Below are 26,439 nucleotides of genomic sequence, written 5' to 3'. Positions count from 1 at the left end.
ACTGTGGATACTGGCTGTTACCGTGGTGATGGGCAGACTGTGCATTTGTGCTGCATCACTGGTTGCTGGAGCGCATTTGGGGAAGTCCCCCACCAAACACACATACACACACACACACACATACACACCTATCTGTGCCCTGTCATTCTGATATACATACATACACACACACATACACATCTATCTGTGCCCTGTCATTCTGATATACATACATACACACACACAGACACCTATCTGTGCCCTGTCATTCTGATATACATACATACACACACACACAGACACCTATCTGTGCTTTGCCTTACACAAACAAGCACACACACAAGCATGCACGCACACACACACACACACACACACACACATGAAAACAAACAAGCACACAGACACACAAGCACAGACACATGCACCCACACACACATTCAAACAAACAGGTACACACACACACAAACGTGCACATAAAAATGATTTCTTTCTCTGTAGTTTTTAAATCAAAACATAAAATTGTATGCACTTTCCCATGCACTTTAAAGCCACAAGTTCCTTTACTAGGCTTTTATTGTTATTATTTTTACTGCTATTAATACACTTGGGTAGAATCAATTAAGGCCTAGCAAAGCAAGTAGATTATCATAGAGTTATACAATGTACGGTAGCTTCCGGCAATGAAGGTGTGTAATCTGACACAATATTGGTCAAGATGAAAGTACAAAAGCTCATTCTTTGTCATAGGTTTCATTCCATTTTCCAGAAAAGTACATATAAATTGTAATCAGTGTCTGCTCAATATAAAAATTGTGCCTATTTGTGTGAGTGCATGCAGTCTTTTTCTCCCTGCTGCATGATTGAGGTTATCACGCTGAAGGGAAACTGTTGTGTGCAAAACGAAAGGTCCTGAGTAAACATGAAACTAGCACAATATGTAAATTTTGTTTTCTGAAAAAAAGAATTACATCGCAGCCGGTGAAACATTCAGTCTGGCTCCTGAATTGTTTCATTGGGTAGTCACACCGGCCAGGAAAGGTTTTTTGAAGTCCAGCTTGTGAGTGTGCGCTCATCAAATGAAACCCAGTGAAAGATTTGTTTTCCTGCTGTTAATTCCACCCCAGGTCTATTATTATTATTTAATAAAAACGTCATTTGCTCTATTAGTACAAAGTCTGCCAGAGCCTATTGTCTCTGGGGCACTCAAAAGGCACAGAACTGTGTTTTCTGAAGAAATCGTTACAGTTTGCTTGATTATTCAAGCCAGTGATTCCCATTACCTCCATCTTGGCTTCTAAGATCCCTAAAACCCCAGAAGCCTGGGGGGACATAATTCATGCAACACAAGGCAGATGTGCGGTTCTGTAGAAGCACCACGTGTCCCTATCGTCAATTAACAGCCATCACCCTCCCAAAATGTCCCCTCTCTAACACCTCTGATCCTCCTTCCACCTCTTCCACGTTTCAAACGCTGTTCTGGACGCTCGTGGGATGTGCTGCCGTACACTCTAACCTCAGCTGCTTCCTGGCCTTCCCTGCAGGCAGTAACATGGGTTCCAGTATTTTGGGTTGATGTGGCTTTCCCTTCTGCAGGTTTCAGCGTGGCTGTGTATTTTGGGGGTGAGTTGGGCATCAGAGAACTCTATAGGTGGGGTGATTGAGAAAGGGACCTGTCATCCTTCCTCTTCCTCCTCTTCCTCGGGCCAGGGGGGTTTCCTGGGTGCGCGCCCTGCCATCGCTCATGCTCTGGGCTGAGGGTTGGGGGGAGGGCCGGAGAGCTCAGTGTTCACGAGATCGAGTGGGAGGCGTCTGTGCTTAGATGTGGTGTCCTCAACTCATTGCCAGAATGTCAAATCGCGGCTTAAGATAATTTGACTTGTGCTTTCATGTATTTCGTGGCTATCTGATTCCTTAAAACATAAAAAAAACATAATCTGTTGCTCCTGAACACTTGGCCAAGGCAGACTGACGTGGCAAAAGTTGAGCTCTTAAGAAACCAAGCAAGGTAATTACCAAATATATTTCCTGCAAAGACATTTCTCTCCTTCGTGTCTCTAGAAGCTGCGCTACAGCTGTCATGAGGGTGGCAGCAGCCATCAGCACACGGTCATCAGACTGCACTGTGTTTAAAACTGTATATATATATATATATATATATATATATATATATATATATGTATATAATATCTGTGTCATGATTGTGTTATTATTTATCCAAATAAGACCATTTATTTTTTTTAGCACATTTGCTCAGAACATTGTTTAGTTTATTGAAAATATTAAAAATATATTAAAAATACTATATACTAAATACTAAATACAGTGCCCCTGCTTCAAAGTTCAGTTCAGTGTCAGTTATGATACATATAATTGCAGTGACATGTGGAATTTTGTCTCTACAGTATTAAATGTTATGCTAAAAAATGAACATGTATAGTATATGTGTTATTTAAAAAGGACGGAATTCTATAATGGCAGGACATAGCACCAATGTTTTTATATTCTTGTATAAATCGGTGCCTAACACAGCTACAGTTGAATATTGAAGTAGCATTAATGTTGCTATTTTTGTGAAAATCAACAATGACAGAATTGTTGTTAGCCTCAGTGAAGTCCCCCCGTTTTGACATTCAACAGAGAGCCCAAGTGTCACAGTACCTACCAGGCAAAGCTATTAACATATTTATTTTTTGGGGGAGAGGGGAGCATCTTCATTATGACTAATTATGACTAATGCAAGAAGCTATACGTCTGAATGTTAATTGCCTTTACCACCCTTCCCACAGATCATCACATCTCTATGCCTTGTTTTTGATGTGAGCCTTTATTCAGCTAACATTTGCCATTTTGCAGGGATTTACAAAAAGAATTTGTAATGTACGTACAAAAAAAATAATTAATTTCAGTAACCACTGAACTGTCCATACTGTGTTTATGGTGAAGTAAATAGTGTCATAAATTAAGGACAAATGGCCTTGCTTCATAAATGGTCTAATCTTTTATAGTTAGCCTGGTAGCGGCGCGGAGCCTGCCAGGGGGCTGGGGTGAGCTGCGGCCCTCTCTGCGCTGGTGACGGCTCTACGGCTCGCGCGTTCACCGCCCTGCCAGCTGCTTCTAATCACACGCTGCACGGACATTTCTCTCCACGCCATTTCTCTGTGATTGGTAGCATTTGCAGCATGTTGTTAGAAAGTATTTTTAAGCAGAGTCTCAGTCTCTGGAGACTACAGCAGGGCAGAACACAGCGCCAGCTGGCTGAAAAGTGTGTGCATCCCAGGGTGCACTTTGGCACGATAGGCCTTTTGTTTCTTTAGAATATACAAGCTTGACAATTACACATTAGTGTGTCACCTGTGTGTTACCTGCCATCTCCCTGTGATACTTCTGATGCTTTTGCGATTGACAGGAGTTCATGAGAGCTGAGACAAACAGATTTATTGATAGATTTGCAATGTAAATGATGAAAAGTTGAATAGGAAAATAATGTGAATTTTTTGTCATGAGCTGCAAGGGATTTGTAAAACAGGGAGAATAAAATCTGACTGTTGTGGTAGGGGTCCAGAAAAAATTCCCTGCAATGAAATCACATTGATTTAACTGACAAAAAGATTTAAGACAAATTTTCCAATAGCCATTTTATATCTGTGCCAATTATGGCTTGGTAAATCAAAGCACATACAAGCCATTTTATCTTAATTTGGCATATTCTCCAGCTACAGTGGTAAGGCTCTCTGCTTCTTGCTGACTTTTCATTTTAACTGTCAAATTAACTATACTTATGAGCATCACAAGTATTTTTGGGTGGTTTAAGATTTTTTTAGTGGTTTAAGATGTTTTTAAACAGCTTGTCTCACAGCTGAAACATCCTCCCAAAGCTCAGAAAACATAAGATTCTCTTATAAACTTAACTCTAACATGCTCAAAGCAAAGTAGCACTACTGCTGTTCTATACACGTCACTCTAACATGCTCAAAGCAAACTAGCGTGACTGCTGTTCTATACTCTTACCTCTGCTCAAAGCCAGCTAATACTACTGCTGTTCTATACTCTTAACTCTGCTCAAAGCCAGCTAATACTACTGCTGTTCTATACTCTTAACTCTGCTCAAAGCCAGCTAATACTACTGCTGTTCTATACTCTTACCTCTGCTCAAAGCCAGCTAATACTACTGCTGTTCTATACTCTTAACTCTGCTCAAAGCCAGCTAATACTACTGCTGTTCTATACTCTTAACTCTGCTCAAAGCCAGCTAATACTACTGCTGTTCTATACTCTTAACTCTGCTCAAAGCCAGCTAATACTACTGCTGTTCTATACTCTTACCTCTGCTCAAAGCCAGCTAATACTACTGCTGTTCTATACTCTTAACTCTGCTCAAAGCCAGCTAATACTACTGCTGTTCTATACTCTTAACTCTGCTCAAAGCCAGCTAATACTACTACTGTTCTGCACTTGTGATCAGAGCAGGTATTGCTCAGGTATTGCTCAGGTGTTTCTCAGGTGTTGCTCAGGTATTGCTATTATTTTAAACCAGCTGGGGTGACTGGGTACCTGCACTCCAACTAGCAGGAAAATGTTGTCATGGTTACTACTGTCAGGGAAGGCAGATTTTCCAATGAAATGAGCACAGAGATAAACTCCAGAGAGGGAGAGAACCAATGAACAAGCTCATACAAACACAAAGGTAAGCTCATAGAAGAATGTTATTACAAACCTTTCTAGAATTCAGTGAATAAATAAACACTAGAATGTGAACCTAGCCAGCTAGATTCCAGAATTCACACCGGTTTACAGACACTGCACAGGAAAAATGATCACAAAATACAACCCTGAAACCCTATTTGATCAGAGTACTTCTGCATACATTTATTGTCCCACAACAGGAACATATCTCAGGCAGGTGCAGCATGTGCCCAACCAGAGGAGGCGCTGTTGTGCAACGAGGTGGGGATCGCCCAAATAACCCTGGGGCCCAAATGGCACAAGGCACAATCTTTTAATGGAGACTGTGCCTTTATCCTTTATTTATCATTAATGGAGACTGTGCCTCTTTCCTTTATTATCTTCCGCCAGGCATTGAGAGGGGGGCGGTAGTCCATGAACTTGTGGTCAATATTATTCAATATTATTTTCCTGGACCCAGGAGTAATGTATAGCATTTCGTGGCAGACCATGGAATTTCAGCAGGTAGACCTGGAGTAGGGACCCTGCTCGAATAGTCAGTGCTTTGACTGAACAGAGTATCCTTACCTCAGGGTTACAAAATTACGTAGATTAGACTAGATTCAATGTTATTGTCACTGCCTTATGTGTCCCCTGCATCTGACCCATCCCAGTTACTGAGGAGCAGTGGGCAGCCATGGTGCAGTGCCCAGGGACCAGCTCCAGCTCTGAGGGCAGTGCCCTGGTCAAGGGCAACGGCAGGAGCACACTTGCAGAGACCCTGTAGCATAGTGGTTAAGGTACATGACTGGGAACCGATCCCCGGTGTAGCCACAATAAGATCCCCACAGCTGTTGGGCCCTTGAGCAAGGCCCTTAACCCTGCATTGCACCAGGGAGGATTTTCTCCTGCTTAGTCTAATCAACTGTACATCCCTCTGGATAAGAGCATCTGCCAAATGCCATTAAAAAAAAACAAAAAAAAAAAACACCTAAGGACAATTTAGACTATCCAGTTAACCTAACCTGCATGTGTTTGGACTGTGGGAGGAAACCGGAGTACCCAGTGGAAACCCACGCAGACACGGGGAGAACATGTAAACTCCACACAGACACAAAGAGAACATGTAAACTCCACACAGACAAAGGGGGAACATGTAAACTCCACACAGACACAGGGAGAACATGTAAACCCCACACAGACATGGGGAGAACATGCAAACTTTGGGCAAAAGGCCCAAAAAAGACTTACTGCATGCAAGTCTGCTGACTCAAGTTCAGTACATAGTGTGTGGTCACGTTTAGTCCCTAACACAAATGGTGTGTTTTTGGATTCTCTGATGAGGACTCATCAATCACTGTGTTGTTCTGACAAACTACTGATTTACTGTGGCATCTTTTAATAAGATAAGTTGTTCTGTAAATAGCTGAGCCTACTTCAAAACTAAAGACCCTGTTAAACTTACCAAATGCGATCTTATTGTGGAACACAGTGATCACTGATATGAACAACATTACTTTAAGTTTAAGGAAATGCACTTTACATTGTGCTCATGGTAAGCACACAATGACCCTTTCATGACCTCTGTCCTATACAGGTTGAATTGGAGATTAACCTATTCTTCCATGCTGCTAGAAAATTGTGTATAATTGTATTTGGTTGTGTGAATCTGCAATAATGCTGTTGAATTGTACTAGGCTATTATATGTCTTTTTTCTCAGACAGTTGCGTATTTGTGTTTTTTTTTTTGCGTGTGTTTCTGGGGTTTTTTTCCCGACCACAATCCTTTGAGGAACGCTGAACACTCCACTCGCAGTACTCCGTACAGGTTTAACACGAAATGCAAAGGATTCCAACGAAGTTATCTAACCAACATACCTTAGGGATGATAAACTGTTGCAAAATGCAATGTGAGCAGCTATTTAAAGCTAGCATATTTGTTGGAAATGCAGGAATATAGCGCGAAAGCATGAACATTACACCGAAACCCTTTGAAAGAGGCACACTTTTCTGATTGGCCCTGAACAGCTACACCTGCCTGTCCGCGTGCTGTCAATGACGTGGAGCTCGGTGCTTTAATTACAAACATGGTGCTTTTCAGTTTCTTTCATTAGGCTACTCGCTTTGATGAGTCATACTTTCGAAAGTCAGGATGCCAAAAAATCAACGAAATACCACCGCATTGACGTAAATACCGCAAACATCATTGCTGTAAATTCGTAAAAACCGAACCCTCCGGAGCAGCGTTCTTTCACACCGAGCGCGGCGAAGGCGAATCCGCACTTGAGGAGTTCAGTCACGCATCTCCCGCCCAACCCCGCTGTCAGTCCTTCAGAAACCTCCGCCCCAGCCTCCCGCTCCGCTCGCCTCCCGCTCCGCTCAGAGATTTATTGGACCCATTCAAATAAAAGAGCGTCTGAAGAATGCCGTCGTAATCCAAGTAAATAAATCTGTACTGCGGGTAATGAAAGCCATCCCAGCGCGATGCGGGTTTAATGAGAGACCGTGCTCCGTGGTGTCACTCGCTTTCATGAAAGGAAAAATTAGACTCAATTTGCTGCTAATTTAGACCAGACCCGGCTTGGGCAGATAGGATTTAGCGTCACACAGATCCAGGGCTACACAGGTCGAATTAGTCAAACTTCAACAAAATGGCAAAATATCGCTCATGTCAATTTGGATGTGCAGGCCTATTGAAGATACTTTGTATCAGTTTAACAGACACAAACACAGCAGTTTTTTTGTTTTGTTTTACATGCTAATTTTATAACATGGGTTCTAAAACTTAATTAAGCTGTAACCCAGTCGTTCATAATTTGTAGCCCAACATATGCTGAATTGTGGGATTCAAATTATTTAACACGCGTCACAGCTACTGTATGGATGTAAATTGTAGCGGCTTGTGTATCTAGCGCGGTGTGCTTAATTTGACGTCTATGGAAAGTAAAGAATATACTGTCTACAGCAGACAGCTATGTTTCTCACTCGTACCTTATGACCCCTTAGTTTGGGAGCCAGGGCCTTAGGTAATGTGAACCTGAGGTCGGCGTCCAGATAAACATGCGTTCATTCTCACTCTCACTCTCACCCCTCTGGGGAAGATGCAGCGTCAGGTCTGAGAACCTAACTGCAGTTCAGCTCCCTGCGCTAGCCCCGCCAGCCGCGTGCACAGTCATCAGTAAAAGGTCAGGCCGTTGCATGCCGGTGTATTTCTTTCGCGTCGGGCGAAAAAACAACAAATGTGGGGTTTGTGTAGGTGTTTGACTTTGGAGGAATTACTCATTTGAAAATGACACAAGACACGGTCTCTATTAAAAACAGGAAAAAGGGTCGGGGTGCCATGTTGCACGCCGGCCGTGTTGTCTCCATCATCACACCCCTGACACAGTGAGCGTGTTGTTTGTTTCCATTCTCAAAGGGGAGCCGCAAAGAGTTAAAGTGAAACCGGCTCGAGACGAGCTGCACTTTTTAACTGATTGAAAAGCAAACCCCCTCGGTCTCTTCATTCCGAGACCAAGTCCTTCATTATGAGATAAAATCACAAGACACATTAGCATAGAGGTACAAGACTTAAGTTGGTCAAACAAATTACAGATGTAATCAGATGCATTTTTAAGAGGTATTCTGCTATTTAAATTCAGAAGAGGTAAGGTAAACAAATTCTAAGAACTGAATATTCATATGGCAGCATAATTGCAAAGCCGTAGTATTTTAAATGTATTGAAGAGCGCAAAGCAGTTTTTTGTACGTTCATATTTTGTGTTCACAGCTTTTAGTAAATGCTGAAGAAATTAATAGATTGTTGGTACCGATAAAGGTTTTGGAACAATAACATTTTTTCAAACAATGTGGTCCTGTACATGGATTCTATCTGTGGGGAAATCATTGTCATTGTTGAATACAGAGCTATGGTATTCACTGAATTCATCTTGCAAAAGTATTTTACAAGAAGTGGTCTGAGGACTATTTGTTTGGATGTATATTTTGTTGCATTCATACTGTCAGTTGTACGGCTGAAATATGATTAATTAACTGATTGATTCTGTCATTACTGCAGTCATTCACTGGAGTGACCAATGTGACCTAAAAAAACAGTATAGTTGGAGGCTATATTTTCAAGAAAAACATTTTTTAATCTCTGAATTGAACAATATTAGTTAAAACCATGGTACATACTTGCACATATATATATATATATATATATATATATATATATATATATATATAGCCCTGGAACAAATGAAGAGATTACCCTATACGTTCTTGCACAATATTGATTGTTGAACCCATCCCAAGCAGAGTAAAAAATTTATTTATTTATTTATTTATGGGCATACCTTAAACTTTATACAACTTAATGTTTGAGCACATTGTGTATTTTGGCCATAGATTATTTGTAATTAAAATCAAATAGATTGTTTATAATTAAATTCAAATGTGGTGAATAGTTCATGAAAGAATATCAAAAGATAGATTTTACACAGATGCATTCATAAACTAAATACTTTTTCAGTGCTGTAAATGGCAGCACACATACATGCATGCATGCATACAGCTACAAACATACACACACACACACACACACACACACACACGCACACACACACTCACACACACACTCACACGCACAAGCCAGGATTCATACATACTTTAAAAAGGAACATATTTTAAAACTTTGAAGTCTGTGCTGGTCGGTTGTTTTTCTTCAGTTTTTTAGAGTAAAAGGAATGATCACATTAAATACGACAAAGCTAAATCTGCAATAAATTTACAAAGGATACTTCGACAAAGACAATGGATTAAATCACTTTGCAATATCGCAAACAGACTGTCCTACTTTCTAAATTGAGCGTGTTTCTGAATTTATAACACATACTGTATAAGTTAAGTCTGTTTTAGCCTTCTGATGATCTGTGTTAAACAGTAATAGGACCATTTGGTGTCCATATCTGTGGGACGATAGCTTTCTTTAGTGATGAAAGATTATTAAACAATGAAAACATCCATACATATGCATGCTCTGACTGATTATTTCAATATGTTTGAATATTCCTCAGATATTTGTGAATAACTGGAATATCTATATGGAACATTATTACTTAAACAATTGCAAAATATGCTATTATTATGATGATGGCCTATTATTGTGATGAGAATCCTTCAACATTATTATTTTGAAGACATATTATTATATTTGTATTCTGAGGTAGTTTTTAAATAACTTTTCAAAACACATTTCGTTTTCACAATTTAGTATTCTCTTGCAAATATTTAATGCGTAATGCATAATATGAAATGCTTCAAAATGATAAATGTTGATATTTTCTTGTCTTGGCACTTATGAATATTAATTGTACTGTACACAGTATCCTGTCAGTTTTGCAGGAAATGAGGAATGTAGTGATAGTTTGTGTTAATGATTGCTGTGCACGGGCGACTGGGGGGCGCCCCTCTGCAGAGAGCTGCAGCTACAGAGCACCGGTGCACGGATCTGATTCCCCCGCGCACCGCGCCAGCGGCCGTGTGCAGTGGTGGCTTTGGTGAAGGTGCAGGCTGCATCACGGCTGACGCGGTGCAGGAGAGGAGGCTGGTCAGGAGAACACAAGCGCGGCTGGGCCGTAGGCTCCCAGGCCCAGCACTCATAGTGAAACTGGCTCGTCAGCGCTCGTGTGTCAGCGTGGAGTTAGTCAGCTGGTCTGTGTCCCACACACCCCGTCAGGATCAAAGCCACCTACAGTGCACAGTGCAGAGACTTTCTGCTTAGTCACTCTGGCTATCTATGGTTTTTCCATGGAGGTAATGAAAACCAAGCCAATAATGGAAAAAACATAGACTGACTCTTTTCTATGGTTTTACCACGTAATGAACCAGGGTTATCTGTTCCAGCACAGGTAACCAGTTTGGTAACCATGTTCCCACATTCACAAACCTCCAAAGTCTGGAGCACCATACCTCTGCAAGCTCTCTGACAAATATTTATGTCATTAAGTTTCAGAAGGAAATATAAGATGTGGGCCAAATTGTTCTGAATGTCCTTGATTTAAAAAGGCATAGTAATCCCAAACAGGAATGAAAAATAAATAATGAAATAGTTTCCCCTTACTATTTTTCTGAAATGTAGGTTTGACTGAATATGTAAAGATTGAATCAGAGAAATATTTAAAGCACATGGTCGCCATGGAGACGGCCTGAGTAGGGCTGCTACTCCACGAAACGGCAACGACATCTCCAATTTTTAACAATATCTGCCTTTTATTTACGTCTGTGTTTAAGGGATATTTCCCCTTTGAAAGAGCTTTAGAGCAAAATATATACTGTCACATTTGACAGTATTGCCAAAATTTTCCCTTTGAAATGAATCATATCATTTAAAATATTGTTAACAAACACAAACAAATCTGCAGTGAATCAAAAGCTGCTATTATATTGTTTTAGAAATATGATAACACTGTGAAACTCCCCTTCTTGTTTCAGATCACCACTCTGTATAAAAATATTGAGTCATTTAAATGAGATATTTGGGTAAAGCAATCATTTCAGGATGCCAGAAACAGTATCTGCCAATTAAATGTCCTTGCACTGTCAGATATCTATAGTATATGAAGTACATGTTTGTAGCTTGCAGTGTGTGTGCGAGTGCAGTGTGTGTGTGTGTGTGTGTGTGTGTGTAGGAGTGCAGTGTGTGTGTGTGTGTAGTGTGTGTGTGTAGGAGTGCAGTGTGTGTGTGTGTGTGTGTGTGTGTAGGAGTGCAGTGTGTAGGAGTGCAGTGTGTGTGTGTGTGTGTGTGTAGTGTGTGTGTGTGTAGGAGTGCAGTGTGTGTGTGTGTGTGTGTGTGTGTGTGTGTGTGAGTGCAGTGTGTGTAGGAGTGCAGTGTGTGTGTGTGTGTGTGTGTGTGTGTGTGTGTGTGTGTAGGAGTGCAGTGTGTGTGTGTGTGTGTGTGTGTGTGTGTGAGTGCAGTGTGTGTAGGAGTGCAGTGTGTGTGTATGGTACATCATGTCCTGAAGTGGGAAATGGATGCAGACCAGTTACAGTCCTTTGCATTGCTGTGAATGACCCACTACTGGGAAGACTTTTTGACATTCTGTCAGATTAACCGACAGGACAGAGTCCTTTTCCCCCTGCAATGACAAAGATCATTTTGTACTGATTATTATTGAGTGGTGGTTGTGAAACGTGGTGAAGGAGGAGCAGAACCTCGGGCATTCGGAGCTGGCTGTGCAGCTCACGGTGTGGATGCTGTGTTGTATCTGCAAGGCCAGTGTCTGCTGTGCGTCTTCTGCTAGAACGCATTATCCTCTCTGTGCTGGTGAGCTAACACGGTTTCTAAGCAAAATGATTTCTTCTGTGTGGTGATATGAAAGGGAATTAATATTTCTGGGATTTCTAATATGCTGTTTCAGTTTAAGTGTATTCTATCTGATCTGCCCACAGAGTTTTTATATGCATTGAAGGATATTTTCTATACTTTTCTCACAATTAAGCTTCTGACGATGCGCTGGCTTTGAAATGACTGGTTGAGGGGTAGAAAATAACTCCAAACAGCTTGTACAGAGACATTCATGATTGATGATTTAAATATAAGTGCTACTGTGCCTTTTTAGAAGGCCATTTTCTACAATATGTAATATACACTTGGCTCCAAAATGCGTCAGTTGGGCATGTATGTATTTTTCAGAGAAGGGTGCTGTCTTTAAGCCTCTATACTTATATGTAGTCTATCCTGTTTTTTAATTTATTTCAATTATTTTAATTATTTCAAGTCATTGTCCTTTAAAAAATTACAAAAGGACAACCTTAAATACACTTATTGCACTTCCTCATAAATGCTGTTGCCACACTAAACAATATTGATTTGTGTTGCGTTTATTGATATATTTCATGGCTAATTTATTTACATTTAATTAATTTATTTACATTTAAATGTTAAATTTAAGCTGCTTGCCCTTTTATTTGTATGACCGAATGCTTGATTTTATGAATAAAATAGTAATAATAGTAATAATAATAATAATAACTTTATTTGTGTAGCACTTTTCGAGCATACAGCACAAAGTGCTTTACAGCAGGGAAAAGTAACGCAACACAGTCAGCCAGTAGGGAGGTGAAAGTACTGCCTTTGTCCATATCTTTCAGTTTCAAATACAGTTCATTTGGCATGTATGATGTGCACATTCTGGTCAAAATCAATAACCACAGCTGAAATTAATTTATGAAGGAAAAACGATAACATGTTTAATTTACCGGTACATTATCATTAAGTAAAGGATGTGAGTCTAGATATTTACTTGAGAATTTTTATGAATGGCATTACTCCTGATTTATGCTGGCAATACTTATAAATGGAAACTAAATCATAAATAAAATAGGCTTATATGACTGTGATTAGTGCATGTTTGAGCTGCACATCATTGGCTCTTGCCAGTCTTAGCGTCAGTCTGCTATGGATGAGTACATTATGTACACTCTGTTTGAGTTTTCTTACCTCATGTGCTATTTGGGGGTTCAGGCCTGGTGTTTACCGTTTTTTCTGATAGTCTGTGTTAAAAAACACAATAAATTATTGAATAAAATGTAATTTAATTGAATGCCGATTGTTGATTGGGAGAAATGGTGATTGTAGAATGTCTTACATGCAGTTGTCTGTGATGGGAGACACTGGTAAGACACTGGTATCTGTGGTCTCATCTTTGTCTTGTTAAATTAAGGAGTTTCATTTTATTTCACCAGATCACTGAACTCACCAAACTCCATAATTCATTAACAGGCAATGTCACAGGTCACACATTTTAATTCAGTCCAGGCCTGCCTAAGTCTCCTGCAGAGAGGATGACCCTCTCTCTCTCTCTCCCACTCTCTCTCTCCCTCCTCCCCCTCTTTCTCTCTTTCTCCCCATCTCTCCCCCCTCCCTCTTTCTCTCCATCCCTCCCTCCCTCTCTCTCTCTCTCCCCCTCTCCCTCTCTTGCTCCTTTGTTCTCTCTTTCTCCCCTCTCCCTCTCTCTCTCTCCCTCCCTCCCTCCTCCCCCCTCTCTCTTTCTCCCCCTCTCTCCCCCTCTGCCTCCCTCCTCCCCTCTCTTTCTTTCTCCCCCTTTCTCCCCTCCCTCTTTCTCTCTATCCCTCCCTCTCTCCCCCTCCCTCCCTCTCTCCCTCCCTCCTCCCCCTCTCTCTTTCTCCCTCTTTCTCTCTATCCCTCTCTCTCTCCCCCTTCCTCCCTCTCTCTCTCTCCAGTGGATGTAGAGAAGCTGACAGCTCTGGGTTCAGAGGGGGAAGGTGAGGGTGTGGCTTGGGGCGCAGAGACCAATGACATCCAGGACAAAGGCAGCCTGACAGCCAGTGAGGGCACAGAGCCGGGAAGCCCCGCCCACTGCGCCACCTTCCAGAGCCTGAGTCCCACCCTGGTGTGGCCGCGGGGGCCCCAGAACGCAGGCCCCCCCGCGGAGAGAGAGGGCCCCAGGGATGAGATGATGATCTATGGTAAGAGCGCCTCCGATACATTAGACTACACTGGGGAAATAATAGAATCATATCCATTCAAGTCCTGCCAAACATGGCAGTATCTGAACAAAACATTCCTTTTTGGTCTCACTTTGGTGTCATTTGGTCATTTAAAGTGTGACTGAACGAAGGTCCTGTGGTAAGACATGACCAAATTGACCGTTTTGTCAGTATCAGTATATTTGGTGTCGAAACAGGGATGCATAAAAGGAGCTGCGTGTCATACCACCGTAATTCGGTGGTGGGATAGTGATGGTCCAGAGGTCCATTAAAATTAAAATCAGTAGGATAATGGATTCCACCAAGTATCACACAATTTTGGCTGACAATCTGGTTGCCTCTGCTACAAGGCTGAGACTTGGCTGTAGGTGGACTTTCCAGCAAGACAATGACCCAAAGTGTACCTCAAAATCCACAGAAAAATGGTTCCGTGACAAGAAAATCAATGTTTTGAATCTGTGGACTCAACTGAAGAAGGTAGTTGATAAGCACCAACCCAAGAATGTCACAGGGTCTGTTCAAAACCCCTCCAAATTAACCTTCAAGCATTACAGAAAAAGACTCCATGCTGTTATCCTGCCAGAGATGGATGCACCAAGTACTAAACGGGGTGCTAATTCACCACAGACACAGGATTTTGGTTTAATCTATTCCATTTCCATTAAAATAACACTAATAAAGTACAGTAATTTTCACGTTGGCATTTTGAGTTTCTCTCAACAATTATATTGTTTATTTTTTAAAGAATTTTTTGCGTATTTCAAGTCAAGGTTGCCAATAATTGCCGAGCCCACCTGTGTAAAACAAGGTAATTGATGACCCCAGCTGGAGCATATAGAGCATATCCTCATGACTCCTCGGCTGAACAACCTGTTGAGAAAGATGTTCTCTCCTGGCAGACCACCAATCAGCTGCAGTGAAACATTGTTATTTATTATTTATTAATGTTGTATTTATGAAAATGTACTCTTATTTGTGGATAAATATTTCAGAACTAAATTAGTATTAATTATAAAGCAACCTTGAAAGGCAGCTTTTGATATTTTTCTTAGATCAAATATCTATTTGGATCGCAGGAATGAAAAGAAAATGAAATGCAAATTAATAATCTGCTGCCGTTCTTCTCTCAACCTTCTCAAGCCAGTATTATGTCCACAAAACTACATTTCCTGGAAATGTGACAACCATAGAAAAGTGGGTTATGGTTTCATGTTTTAATGTGTCGGCACGATAGGCCTGCATCAATAATCTAAGCCTCACAATAAATTAAATAATTCTTCAGTTTGGAAATCTAATCTACATGTTCTCATTTAACCTTGTCCTTAAATGTTAGATCATATTATATCATACAGTGAAGTACATAAGTATTTGGACAGTGACACACTTCGTTGTATTGGCTCTGTACTCTAGCATATTATACATTATATTAACCAAAACAATGCATATGAGGTGCAGGCTGCCAGCTTCAATCTGAAGGTATTCACATCCATACTGCGAGTAAATAACTGCATAATGGACAGTATGTACAGAAAGCAGAATGGATTTATCGGTGTGTGGGTTAGCATTTTGGCAACAGAGTTTTAAACATGTTGAAGTTCAGTTGGGTGTTAGAGAGGCAATAGAGCCAGGAGGTAACAAAATAACAAACAAATTACACCACTGTTTAACTGAAGGTTTGAGGTAAACCAATGTGTTAACTGAGCAGTGATGGAGGAGATTGGAAGGATAAGTGCTGACTTAGATCATCTGCAACAGTGGAACCCAAGACTATGCCTTCAAATGATCTCACCAAGAAGAAGCATATAGATAAATATAAAAATATAAAAAAGATATCAGGCCATGGTCCCAGCACTGAGCCCTGGGGCACACCCTTGCTGACAGGGACCAGGAGCAATTTAAAGGCTTGTAATTTGTCATTTAATTTGTCAGTAATGGAAGCAATTTTCAGGTCAGTATGTATAGATTCAGATGATAAATGTTAGCTATATCGACAATAGAAGGGCAGATCACAGGGAGGCAGACTTTAAGTAAAGTGCTAGGCAACGGGTCTAGACAACAGGAAGTGGACTTGCAGCAGCTAATGAGTTTAGATATTTGATCTGTGTCGACTGATTAGAAGCACTATGAGCTCCAGGTCATTGAGAGCTTTGTAGGTGAGCTGAAGAATATTGAATTTGAAGCGCACATTTATGGGAAGCCAGTATATGTTTTTGGAGGAGAGGTGTTGCTAGGAGCTTGTGTGGGTTAGCATAATGGCTTAATGCTTAGGGAACATGGCGTGCACTTCTGAGTTCGTAAGTTCCACCCTTTAGCAAAATATTCAATGGTCTTATGAAGAACTTTTTCAGTAGACTCTGCAGTTGTATCAGTGCTCTGGATGTAAAGAATGTAAGCTGTTCCAGAGAGGAGCATTGGCTAAACGCTAAAATATTAATTCTGTGTGCTAAATTCACCATTCACCTTTTTCCAACCCCAACAAGCCCTTGAAATTCTGCAAGCTAGAAAATATGACAGAAATATGAAAACTCTTCCCACACAAGAACGAGGCTGAACGGCATCATCAAAATGAAATGAAAAGTGGGTAAATGAGTGTTGGTTTTATTTTGGGTGTGATGGAGCCTGGCTCTGGAGTGAATGGCTCTGGAGAGAATGGCTCTGGAGTGAATGGCTCTGGAGGGAATGGCTCTGGAGTGAATGGCTCTGCAGTGAATGGCTCTGGAGTGAATGGCTCTGGAGGGAATGGCTCTGGAGTGAATGGCTCTGGAGGGAATGGCTCTGGAGTGAATGGCTCTGGAGAGAATGGCTCTGGAGTGAATGGCTCTGCAGTGAATGGCTCTGGAGTGAATGGCTCTGGAGGGAATGGTTTGTGTGAGCTGAGCTGTTTTACAGCTATGAGCTGCTCCCGATCTGTCCCGCCCACATGAAGACAATAAAAATATGCCCACATCTGCAAACATTCGAGAAAAAAGTCAGCCAGAGAGTCCCCACTGCAACTCAGTCTGTGTGAAGTGCACACGCACATACACACATACATACACATACACACACACACTCGCACATACACACACACATACATACACACATACACACATACATAAAACCTTTTTTAAATAAAACCCTTTTTTGGCATGGAGTCCTCTGGATGGCTTTGAACCTGGGTGGGGGCGGGTCCCTGGATCAGAAATGGTCCCCTCAACTGGAGTAAATGTTGGGCCCAGGCTATGTTAGCTCAGGGCTGCCCAACTCTGTTCATGGTGATCATTTTAATTTCAATGCTAATTTGGCACACCTGATTCTACTAATTAGCGAATCTGATCAGAGAGTGAGTGAATCTGATCACACAGTGAGTGAATCTGATAACAGAGTGAGCGAATCTGATCACACACTGTGTGTCCAGGTCAGGGGAGTGACCCGGTCCTTTACCCGCACTGTGTGTCCAGGTCAGGGGAGTGACCCGGTCCTTTACCCACACCGTGTGTCCAGGTCAGGGGAGTGACCCGGTCCTTTACCCACACTGTGTGTCCAGGTCAGGGGAGTGACCCGGTCCTTTACCCACACCGTGTGTCCAGGTCAGGGGAGTGACCCGGTCCTTTACCCACACCGTGTGTCCAGGTCAGGGGAGTGACCCGGTCCTTTACCCACACCGTGTGTCCAGGTCAGGGGAGTGACCCGGTCCTTTACCCACACCGTGTGTCCAGGTCAGGGGAGTGACCCGGTCCTTTACCCACACCGTGTGTCCAGGTCAGGGGAGTGACCCGGTCCTTTACCCACACCGTGTGTCCAGGTCAGGGGAGTGACCCGGTCCTTTACCCACACCGTGTGTCCAGGTCAGGGGAGTGACCCGGTCCTTTACCCACACTGTGTGTCCAGGTCAGGGGAGTGACCCGGTCCTTTACCCACACTGTGTGTCCAGGTCAGGGGAGTGACCCGGTCCTTTACCCACACTGTGTGTCCAGGTCAGGGGAGTGACCCCAGGGCTCCAGAGGACCTGGCTCATTACGAGTTCCTGATGCAGCTCCGCCAGGCCTCGAACCCGGGGCCCCAACGACACGCCAACAACGGAACCATGGGCGTTTATCACCCAGACCTCCCCACCCGTGAGGACACGCCCCTGCCCTGCTGGTCGCCAGAGAAACAGGGCTCATCTGACGGGCAAGGTGAGGCAGGGCAAAATTTAGGGTCCCGAACCCGTGACAGGGATGACCCCGAGGATGAAGTGAAAAGGCTTTCTGAATATTCTTCCATCAACAGCCACACTAGTCAGATTAACCCTCTGAAGAGCAGGTTTTTGTGGAATGTCTAAGTCAGTGTTCTAGAACTCCATGGCTTTGGTTTCCAGTAGCTGCTACAGCATTAGTATGTTCTGTTGAGAACATTCTAACCACACATTGTGATCTCACTCCTGCATGTTCAACTGTATGTGCAATTGAACGTACGCTGAAGACATGTTAACTCCAAATTTGAGAATATTACAGGCTACATTTTAAGACGGGTGAGTCAGAGAAAATGTATTTTCATGTTAATTGGGTCACAGGCTCAGAAAGCCTGGGAATCCCCCTTGCTAGAGCCACAAAACAACACAAAGTGCACACGGAACACAAAACAACACAAAGTGCACACAGAACACAAAACAACACAAAGTGCACACAGAACGCAAAACAACACAAAGTGCACACAGAACACAAAACAATACAGTGCACACAGAACACAAAACAACACAAAGTGCACACAGAACGCAAAACAACACAAAGTGCACACAGAACACAAAACAACACAAAGTGCACACAGAACACAAAACAACACAGTGCACACAGAACACAAAACAACACAAAGTGCACACAGAACACAAAACAACACAAAGTGCACACAGAACACAAAGCCATGTGACAACAAGCTCTTCTACAACGATCTGTGTGTGCATGCCCTAGCATGCCCTAGCATGCCCTAGCATGCCCTAGCATGCCTTAGGAGAAGAATAAACTGTGATACAGAATCAGAATCTGCTACAGGTCCGAACTAAGAGCACTGGGCTCATGAAAACACGTAACTCTTATGAGCTGGAGTAAAAGAGACAGCTCGTTACGAGCTGGTGTAAAAGAGACAGCTCGTTACGAGCTGGAGTAAAAGAGACAGCTCGTTACGAGCTGGAGTAAAAGAGACAGCTCGTTACGAGCTGGAGTAAAAGAGACAGCACGTTACGAGCTGGAGTAAAAGAGACAGCTCGTTACGAGCTGGAGTAAAAGAGACAGCTCGTTACGAGCTGGAGTAAAAGAGACAGCTCGTTACGAGCTGGTGTAAAAGAGACAGCACGTTACGAGCTGGAGTAAAAGAGACAGCTCGTTACGAGCTGGTGTAAAAGAGACAGCACGTTACGAGCTGGAGTAAAAGAGACAGGAACTGCATTAAGAGATGAGCCAAGGAACAGCTAAATTCTTCCCCAGTGGTTTTGAGGGATTGTCAAGGCATCACAGAGAATGCCAGCGTGGCTGAAAGTTTAGCACAAATCAGATCTGGGTCAGAAATGTAATTGTAATTGTTTTGGTTTCAAAACTACACTTTCTACTGAGCTTGTCTGGTGTATTGGAACCTATGAAATACTCTTAATAAGTTCAAACCCCACCTTCTGGTGGGCTCAATTGCACCAATCAAGATCAATCAACCACAGACAAGTATTTGAATCCAAAACAATTACATGTTTGACCCAGGTGTAGTACAAATACACAGTGTCCCTTTTAAAGAAAGCAGAGTATTCTGCAGTTTATAGTTATGGTCGTACTGAATTCAGGACCTTAGGGCTAATCGGCTTGACTTGGACAGTACTCTCGCATCACTCAACTCTACCCTGATTGCTTCAGTGAAAACCCTGTCTGTCTACACAACTTAATGTGTAATGTGTATAACCACAGTGAAAACACAAAGAGGCCAGGCTGTTGTTACTGAATTTTGCTTTTGTGCAGTGACACATGTACGCCGCAGTAACGTGTTCTATGTTTAAGGCTACAAAGCGTCTTTTACTGCATCTCGGGCTTCAGTCGTCTGTGCCTTCTGAGAGATTATATTTAGACTGCAAATGAAAACAGCCGCGCCCTTCACCCGTAGTGAGGTGTCACGTGGGCTTGTGGAGACGCGGGGCTGCGTTTTCTCTCATCTTCTTTCCTTTGTGGCGAGGTTTGGATCTGGCTTTGCGTTTTCAGTCTGCGTTTGATGCCGGCTGATGCAGTTATTACATCATGCGGTAGAAAGAGACAAATCAGAAGTGCATCCCCAAAGATATTTCACACTATTCTCTCTTCTCTCTCTCTCTCTCTCTCTCTCTCTCACACACACACACACACACACACACACACCTTTCAATGTGAATTTAAATTTCAAATGCCTTTATTGGCATGAATAGAAATCAACCAGAAAGAACATATTATAAACAATATAATTCACATATACCCCCACTCTTTTCCTCTCTCTCACTGGAAAATGAATATTTAAATCCAACAAAACAGGAAGCTGATGAGTGTATATACCCAATTAGATTGCATCACCAGGCTTGCCTTCAGACAAAATTGCCCCAGGCGAAAAATGCTCATAGGTTTGTTACACAACTTTAGTACTAATGAACCACTTCATCTAAAGCCAGATCTGGTGATGACTTAACTTATCTCATTCCTGCTTTTTGGAAATTTGTAATAGTGGTTTTTAAAATTTAAATAATACGATAAGGCACGTTTGTATAATTAATAATTAATTGGAAAGATGATTTCATGTTTTCCTGAAATGGCTACCAAAGCCTATGAGTTTCACTTGTATAACAGAATTCATAGCAACTGTGAAGGCAGCAGCTAATGGTAATAGTTGAGCCGTTATGGTAGCTGAACTGTAATGGTGGTTGAGCCGTAATGGTGGTTGAGCCGTAATGGTAGTTGAGCCGTAATGGTGGTTGAGCCGTAATGGTAGTTGAGCCGTAATGGTGGTTGAGCCATAATGGTGGTTGAGCTGTGATGGTGGTTGACCTGTAATGGTAGTTGAGCCGTAATGGTGATTGAGCTGTGATGGTGGTTGACCTGTAATGGTCCACAGACCCCGAGGCCCTGAGGCCTGTGCTGGCGTGCCCGTTCTGCCAGCGCACCTACCAGCGAGACGCTGCCCTGCGTGAACACATCCGCTTCTGCCAGGAGAGGGAGGGCAGCAGCCGCCTCGTCTGCCCCCTGTGCAGCTACAGCGCCCCCTACAGGGCTCAGATGGACAAGCACATGGCCATGCACAGCCTAGCACCGAACAAGGTAAGACAGGAGCCAAGATGGCTGCCCTGCACTCACCAGCTCACTCACATACCTGTCAATCACACACAGGGATCTGGGACTTCCTGTTTTTAGGCATTCACAGCAGAGATTGTGTTATGATCAGGATTGGGGTCGAAGCCATTTCAGTTCAGTCAGTTCTGTAAGTGAATTTAACATCAGTCTCTGAGTTGGATAGTGATTTGTGTGTGGGTGTGTGTGTGTGGGTGTGTGTGTGCACGTGTGTGTGCACGTGTGTGTGTATGTGTGTGTGTGCACGTGTGTGTGCATGTGTGTGTGTTTGTGTGTGTGCATATATGTGTGCACGTGTGTATGTGTGTGTCTGCACGTGTGTGTGTGTGCATGTGTATGTGTATGTGTGTGTGTGTGCACGTGTGTGTGTGTGTGTGTGTGCACATGTGTGTGGGTGTGTGTGTGCATGTGTGTGTTGTCCCTCTGTATTCCAGTAATTGTTTCTAACACTGCCCCATCATAACTTCTTCAAGTAAAAAGTTTGAAGTTCATGTTCTTTCTTCGTATCTCGATGTGATGGTTAATGTGTAGATAAATCTAAGATATGCCTGATACGGCGACTCTTCGCAGTCTCAAATAAAAGTTTTAAAAATTGTTTCTGCGCAGCATCCGACCATGTTCGACCTCACTTCGGAAAACAGGAAGTTCAAATGCCTGCAGTGCGGAAAAGCCTTCAAATACAAACACCATCTAAAAGAGCACCTCCGCATCCATAGCGGTAAGATACAATATGGCGTAGTCATTACAAAATCATTCTAATCTAGTGCTAGTTAAAAACTTAATTTAAGTTTTACAATTTAAAAAAACTGTTTTTCCCATATTTGGAGGTTGGAGGTTGTATTGGTCTTTGACAGTTATGTATTGTTTGCATTTATTTCGGTTTTTGATATTTTTGTTGTATATTATAGGTTACAGATATGTTGTTGATTTTTTTTTCATTAGTGTATACACTTTGTACATACAGCACACACACAGTGAGGTGTGGAAGCGTTTGTACATACAGCACACACACAGTGAGGCGTGTACGCGTTTGTACATACAGCACACACACAGTGAGGCGTGTAAGCGTTTGTACATGCAGCACACACACAGTGAGGCGTGTACGCGTTTGTACATACAGCACACACACAGTGAGGCGTATAAGCGTTTGTACATACAGCACACACACAGTGAGGTGTGGAAGCGTTTGTACATACAGCACACACACAGTGAGGTGTGGAAGCGTTTGTACATACAGCACACACAGTGAGGTGTGGAAGCGTTTGTACATGCAGCACACACACAGTGAGGTGTACACGTTTGTACATACAGCACACACACAGTGAGGTGTGGAAGCGTTTGTACATACAGCACACACACAGTGAGGTGTACGCGTTTGTACATACAGCACACACACAGTGAGGTGTGGAAGCGTTTGTACATACAGCACACACACAGTGAGGTGTGGAAGCGTTTGTACATACAGCACACACACAGTGAGGTGTGTACGCGTTTGTACATACAGCACACAGTGAGGTGTGTAAGCGTTTGTACATACAGCACACACACAGTGAGGTGTGGAAGCGTTTGTACATACAGCACACACACAGTGAGGTGTGGAAGCGTTTGTACATACAGCACACACACAGTGAGGTGTACGCGTTTGTACATACAGCACACACACAGTGACGTGTGTACGTGTTTGTACATACAGCACACACACAGTGAGGTGTGGAAGCATTTGTACATACAGCACACACACAGTGAGGTGTGGAAGCGTTTGTACAGGGACACACTGGATGGTTCACCTCAAATGAAAGCTGCTGGCGGTGCTGGTGTAGGAATTACAGCCTTTTAAAATTGTGTCACTATATAGACCTCTCTGTAAATACACAAGCGATGTATAGTATGTCATTTCCGTTTTCCTGTTTGTGGAAGGTTACTGATGAATTGATTGATAAACATGCGTATTGTCTCCAGGCAGGCCTGATAATGCGAGTTTTGAGCAATAAAGCTGGTTTCCCTCTGCAGGTGAGAAACCGTACGAGTGTGCCACGTGCAGGAAGCGCTTCTCACACTCAGGCTCGTACAGCTCCCACCTGAGCAGCAGGAAGTGTGTGAGCGGGGCGGCGATGAACGGACAGGTGTACGGCACGTCCTTCCATGGCTCCTCTCCAGGCTCGCCCCCTAGTGGCCACGGGCGGAACAGCGGGAAGGGCTCCCCGTACGCCTTCCCCAGCCCCGGGGCCCACGCGGACCGGGCCCCGGGGGGGCAGCCAGAGCAGGGGGACCCCAGCCCCGAGTTTTACCAAGCCGACCTGTTCAAGTTCCCTGGCCTGCTGCCTCTCCTGGGCAGCACAGACAGGTTTGGGTACGTCCTGCAGGAGATGCTGAGGAGGGGCGGGGCTCACAGGGAGGGGGCGGAGCCTGCAGGCGGGGGCGGGGTCACGTGCCGCTGGTGCGCGCAGCTCTTCCCGAGCCGCGCGGTTTTGGCACAGCACGAGCGCTACCTTTGCAGGTTGAACCGGGACCCTGTGCAGGGCCTGGAGCCCTCACCGCCGGGCTGGGGACGGGACGCGGGCCCCCAGGGGCCCCACAAGGCCAACGGCTTCGGCAGAGAGAGGTCTCCCATTCGCCGGTCCTCCTGGCCCCCCCTCCTCCCCCTGCCCAACTCCCTGGGACCACGCCCACTCTGTTCCCCCCAGCAAAGCCCCGCCCACCACCCCGCCAGCCCAACCTCTCCGTCCTTCCCGGACCAGAGGAGGCACGGGACGCCCCGGAGGTTGGGTTCACCCCTCTGCCTCGACCTGTCGGCCCCCGTTCACGCCCCTGCCTCATCACCCCCAAACCGCCTCACCCCCCCCAGCAGGACCCCCGGCTCAGCCGACTCCCAGAATGAGCCCTTGGACCTCTCCCTGCCCAAGCCCCGCTGGGTCGCCGGGGACAACAGGCCCTGCAACGGACTGTCTCCACCCGGCGACAGCAGACAGACCCTGCTGTCCAACCAGCAGCCAGCGGCCTACGCCGGGACAGCCCTGTTCAGCCCCGCCCTCTACAGCGCCCTCCCCCTCTTCAGTCCCATCATGCCCCCAGGCCCCCATCCAGACAGCCTCTCCCCCCTGTCCCTCAACCCCCTCACCCACAACCGCGCCCCCTTCCTGCCTCCACTGCCCTACATGATGGAGTCCGACACAGACTCCTTCCTCAAGAGGATCCATCAGGAACAGCAGAGCTTAATGGTAAAGATTCACTGCCAGCCAAACAGCCACACTGCCAGTCAAACAGCCACACTGCCAGCCAAACAGCCACACTGCCAGTCAAACAGCCACACTGTCAGTCAAACAGCCACACTGTCAGTCAAACAGCCACACTGCCAGTCAAACAGCCACACTGCCAGCCAAACAGCCACACTGCCAGTCAAACAGCCACACTGCCAGTCAAACAGCCACACTGTCAGTCAAACAGCCACACTGCCAGTCAAACAGCCACACTGTCAGTCAAACAGCCACACTGCCAGTCAAACAGCCACACTGTCAGTCAAACAGCCACACTGCCAGTCAAACAGCCACACTGCCAGTCAAACAGCCACACTGCCAGTCAAACAGCCACACTGCCAGTCAAACAGCCACACTGCCAGTCAAACAGCCACACTGCCAGTCAAACAGCCACACTGTCAGTCAAACAGCCACACTGCCAGTCAAACAGCCACACTGTCAGTCAAACAGCCACACTGCCAGTCAAACAGCCACACTGCCAGTCAAACAGCCACACTGCCAGTCAAACAGCCACACTGCCAGTCAAACAGCCACACTGCCAGTCAAACAGCCACACTGTCAGTCAAACAGCCACACTGTCAGTCAAACAGCCACACTGTCAGTCAAACAGCCACACTGCCAGCCACCTGGTGCAGGTGCAGGCTTCTGTTCCAACTAAGTCGTAGCACTCCTGATTCTACTGACGTAGCACTCCTGATTCTACTGACCAACCATTCAAGTCTTTCCTAAGGACCTTTGATTAGTAGAGTCAGGCATGTAGCTGCACCCACACCAGCCCTTTCTGGATAAGATTTAGCATCCTTCCCTCAGGCAGGGACACTGAGATATGGCCCTGCAGGTCAGCAGTACTGCTGGTATTAAAGGGCCGCCTGTAGCGTAGTGGTTAAGGTAAATGACTTGGACAGGCAAGGTCGGTGGCAAGGTTTGTGGTTCAAATCCCAGTGTAGCCACAATAAGATCCGCACTGCCTTGGGCACTTGAGCAAGGCCCTTGACCCTGCATTGCTCCAGGGGAGGATTGTCTCCTGCTTAGTCTAATCAACTGTACGTCGCTCTGGATAAGAGCGTCTGCCAAATGCCAATAATGTAATGTAATGTAATGGTATTGACTCCTACCCTCCAGGTCAATCAGTAGCATCAATCCATCAATTAATTCCTCTCTTCAAGAAGAAAACCTGCAGGACTACTCACCTGAAGGGCCAGATTTTAATAGCCTGGCCTGGTAGATAGAATGTTATAAGAATAGTTTATAATAATAATATAAACAATAAGGTAATTTTGTTCTATTATGTTATATAGTATTACATTATATTATTTTTCTGTTTTTAAAAAGGTGAATAACATTAAATTTGCCCTGAAATTATTAGTCCAAGTTTTAGAAGGTTACTTGACACTGAAAAATATTACTCACATTCTAACCCACTTAATTTGATCAGTGTCCATGGGCCTGCAGACTTTATGAATCTAGGGGCCAGTTTCTCAGACGCAGATTTAGCCTAGTCCTAGACTAAATTCAGTTTTGAAAATGGTTCTCCATACAAAACTCAGTTTAGTTCAAGACTAAACTTAATCTGTCTGTGGCATGGAAGTGACCCTGTAGGTATCAAATACTATACAATTACATGTAACATACAGTATATCTCCTATATAACTTCATAGTTAGTTTTGCACTAATGAAGATAAATATATATATATAGTATAAATAAATATTAAATACAGTGGTGTGAAAAAGTGTTTGCCCCCTCCCTG

General features: G+C 43.9%; 1 protein-coding gene across 1 annotated transcript in view; it reads left to right on the top strand.

The window, feature by feature from the left end:
* Nucleotides 1-1,813: 1,813 nt before the first annotated feature.
* Nucleotides 1,814-26,439, top strand: part of LOC133109502 (zinc finger E-box-binding homeobox 1-like) — a 29,523-nt gene continuing 4,897 nt past the window's right edge. Inside the window, exons 1-6 of the mRNA XM_061218825.1 lie at nt 1,814-1,984; nt 13,867-14,112; nt 18,090-18,290; nt 21,205-21,407; nt 22,044-22,155; nt 23,448-24,655. Of these exons, the coding sequence (XP_061074809.1) occupies nt 14,100-14,112; nt 18,090-18,290; nt 21,205-21,407; nt 22,044-22,155; nt 23,448-24,655 (1,737 nt within the window). The 5' untranslated portion in view covers nt 1,814-1,984; nt 13,867-14,099. The remainder of the gene's footprint in view (nt 1,985-13,866; nt 14,113-18,089; nt 18,291-21,204; nt 21,408-22,043; nt 22,156-23,447; nt 24,656-26,439) is intronic.

Source organism: Conger conger, chromosome 14 (genome assembly GCF_963514075.1).
Source record: "Conger conger chromosome 14, fConCon1.1, whole genome shotgun sequence".
Classification (NCBI taxonomy): domain Eukaryota; kingdom Metazoa; phylum Chordata; class Actinopteri; order Anguilliformes; family Congridae; genus Conger; species Conger conger.
This window is presented reverse-complemented; position numbering and strand designations above follow the sequence as displayed.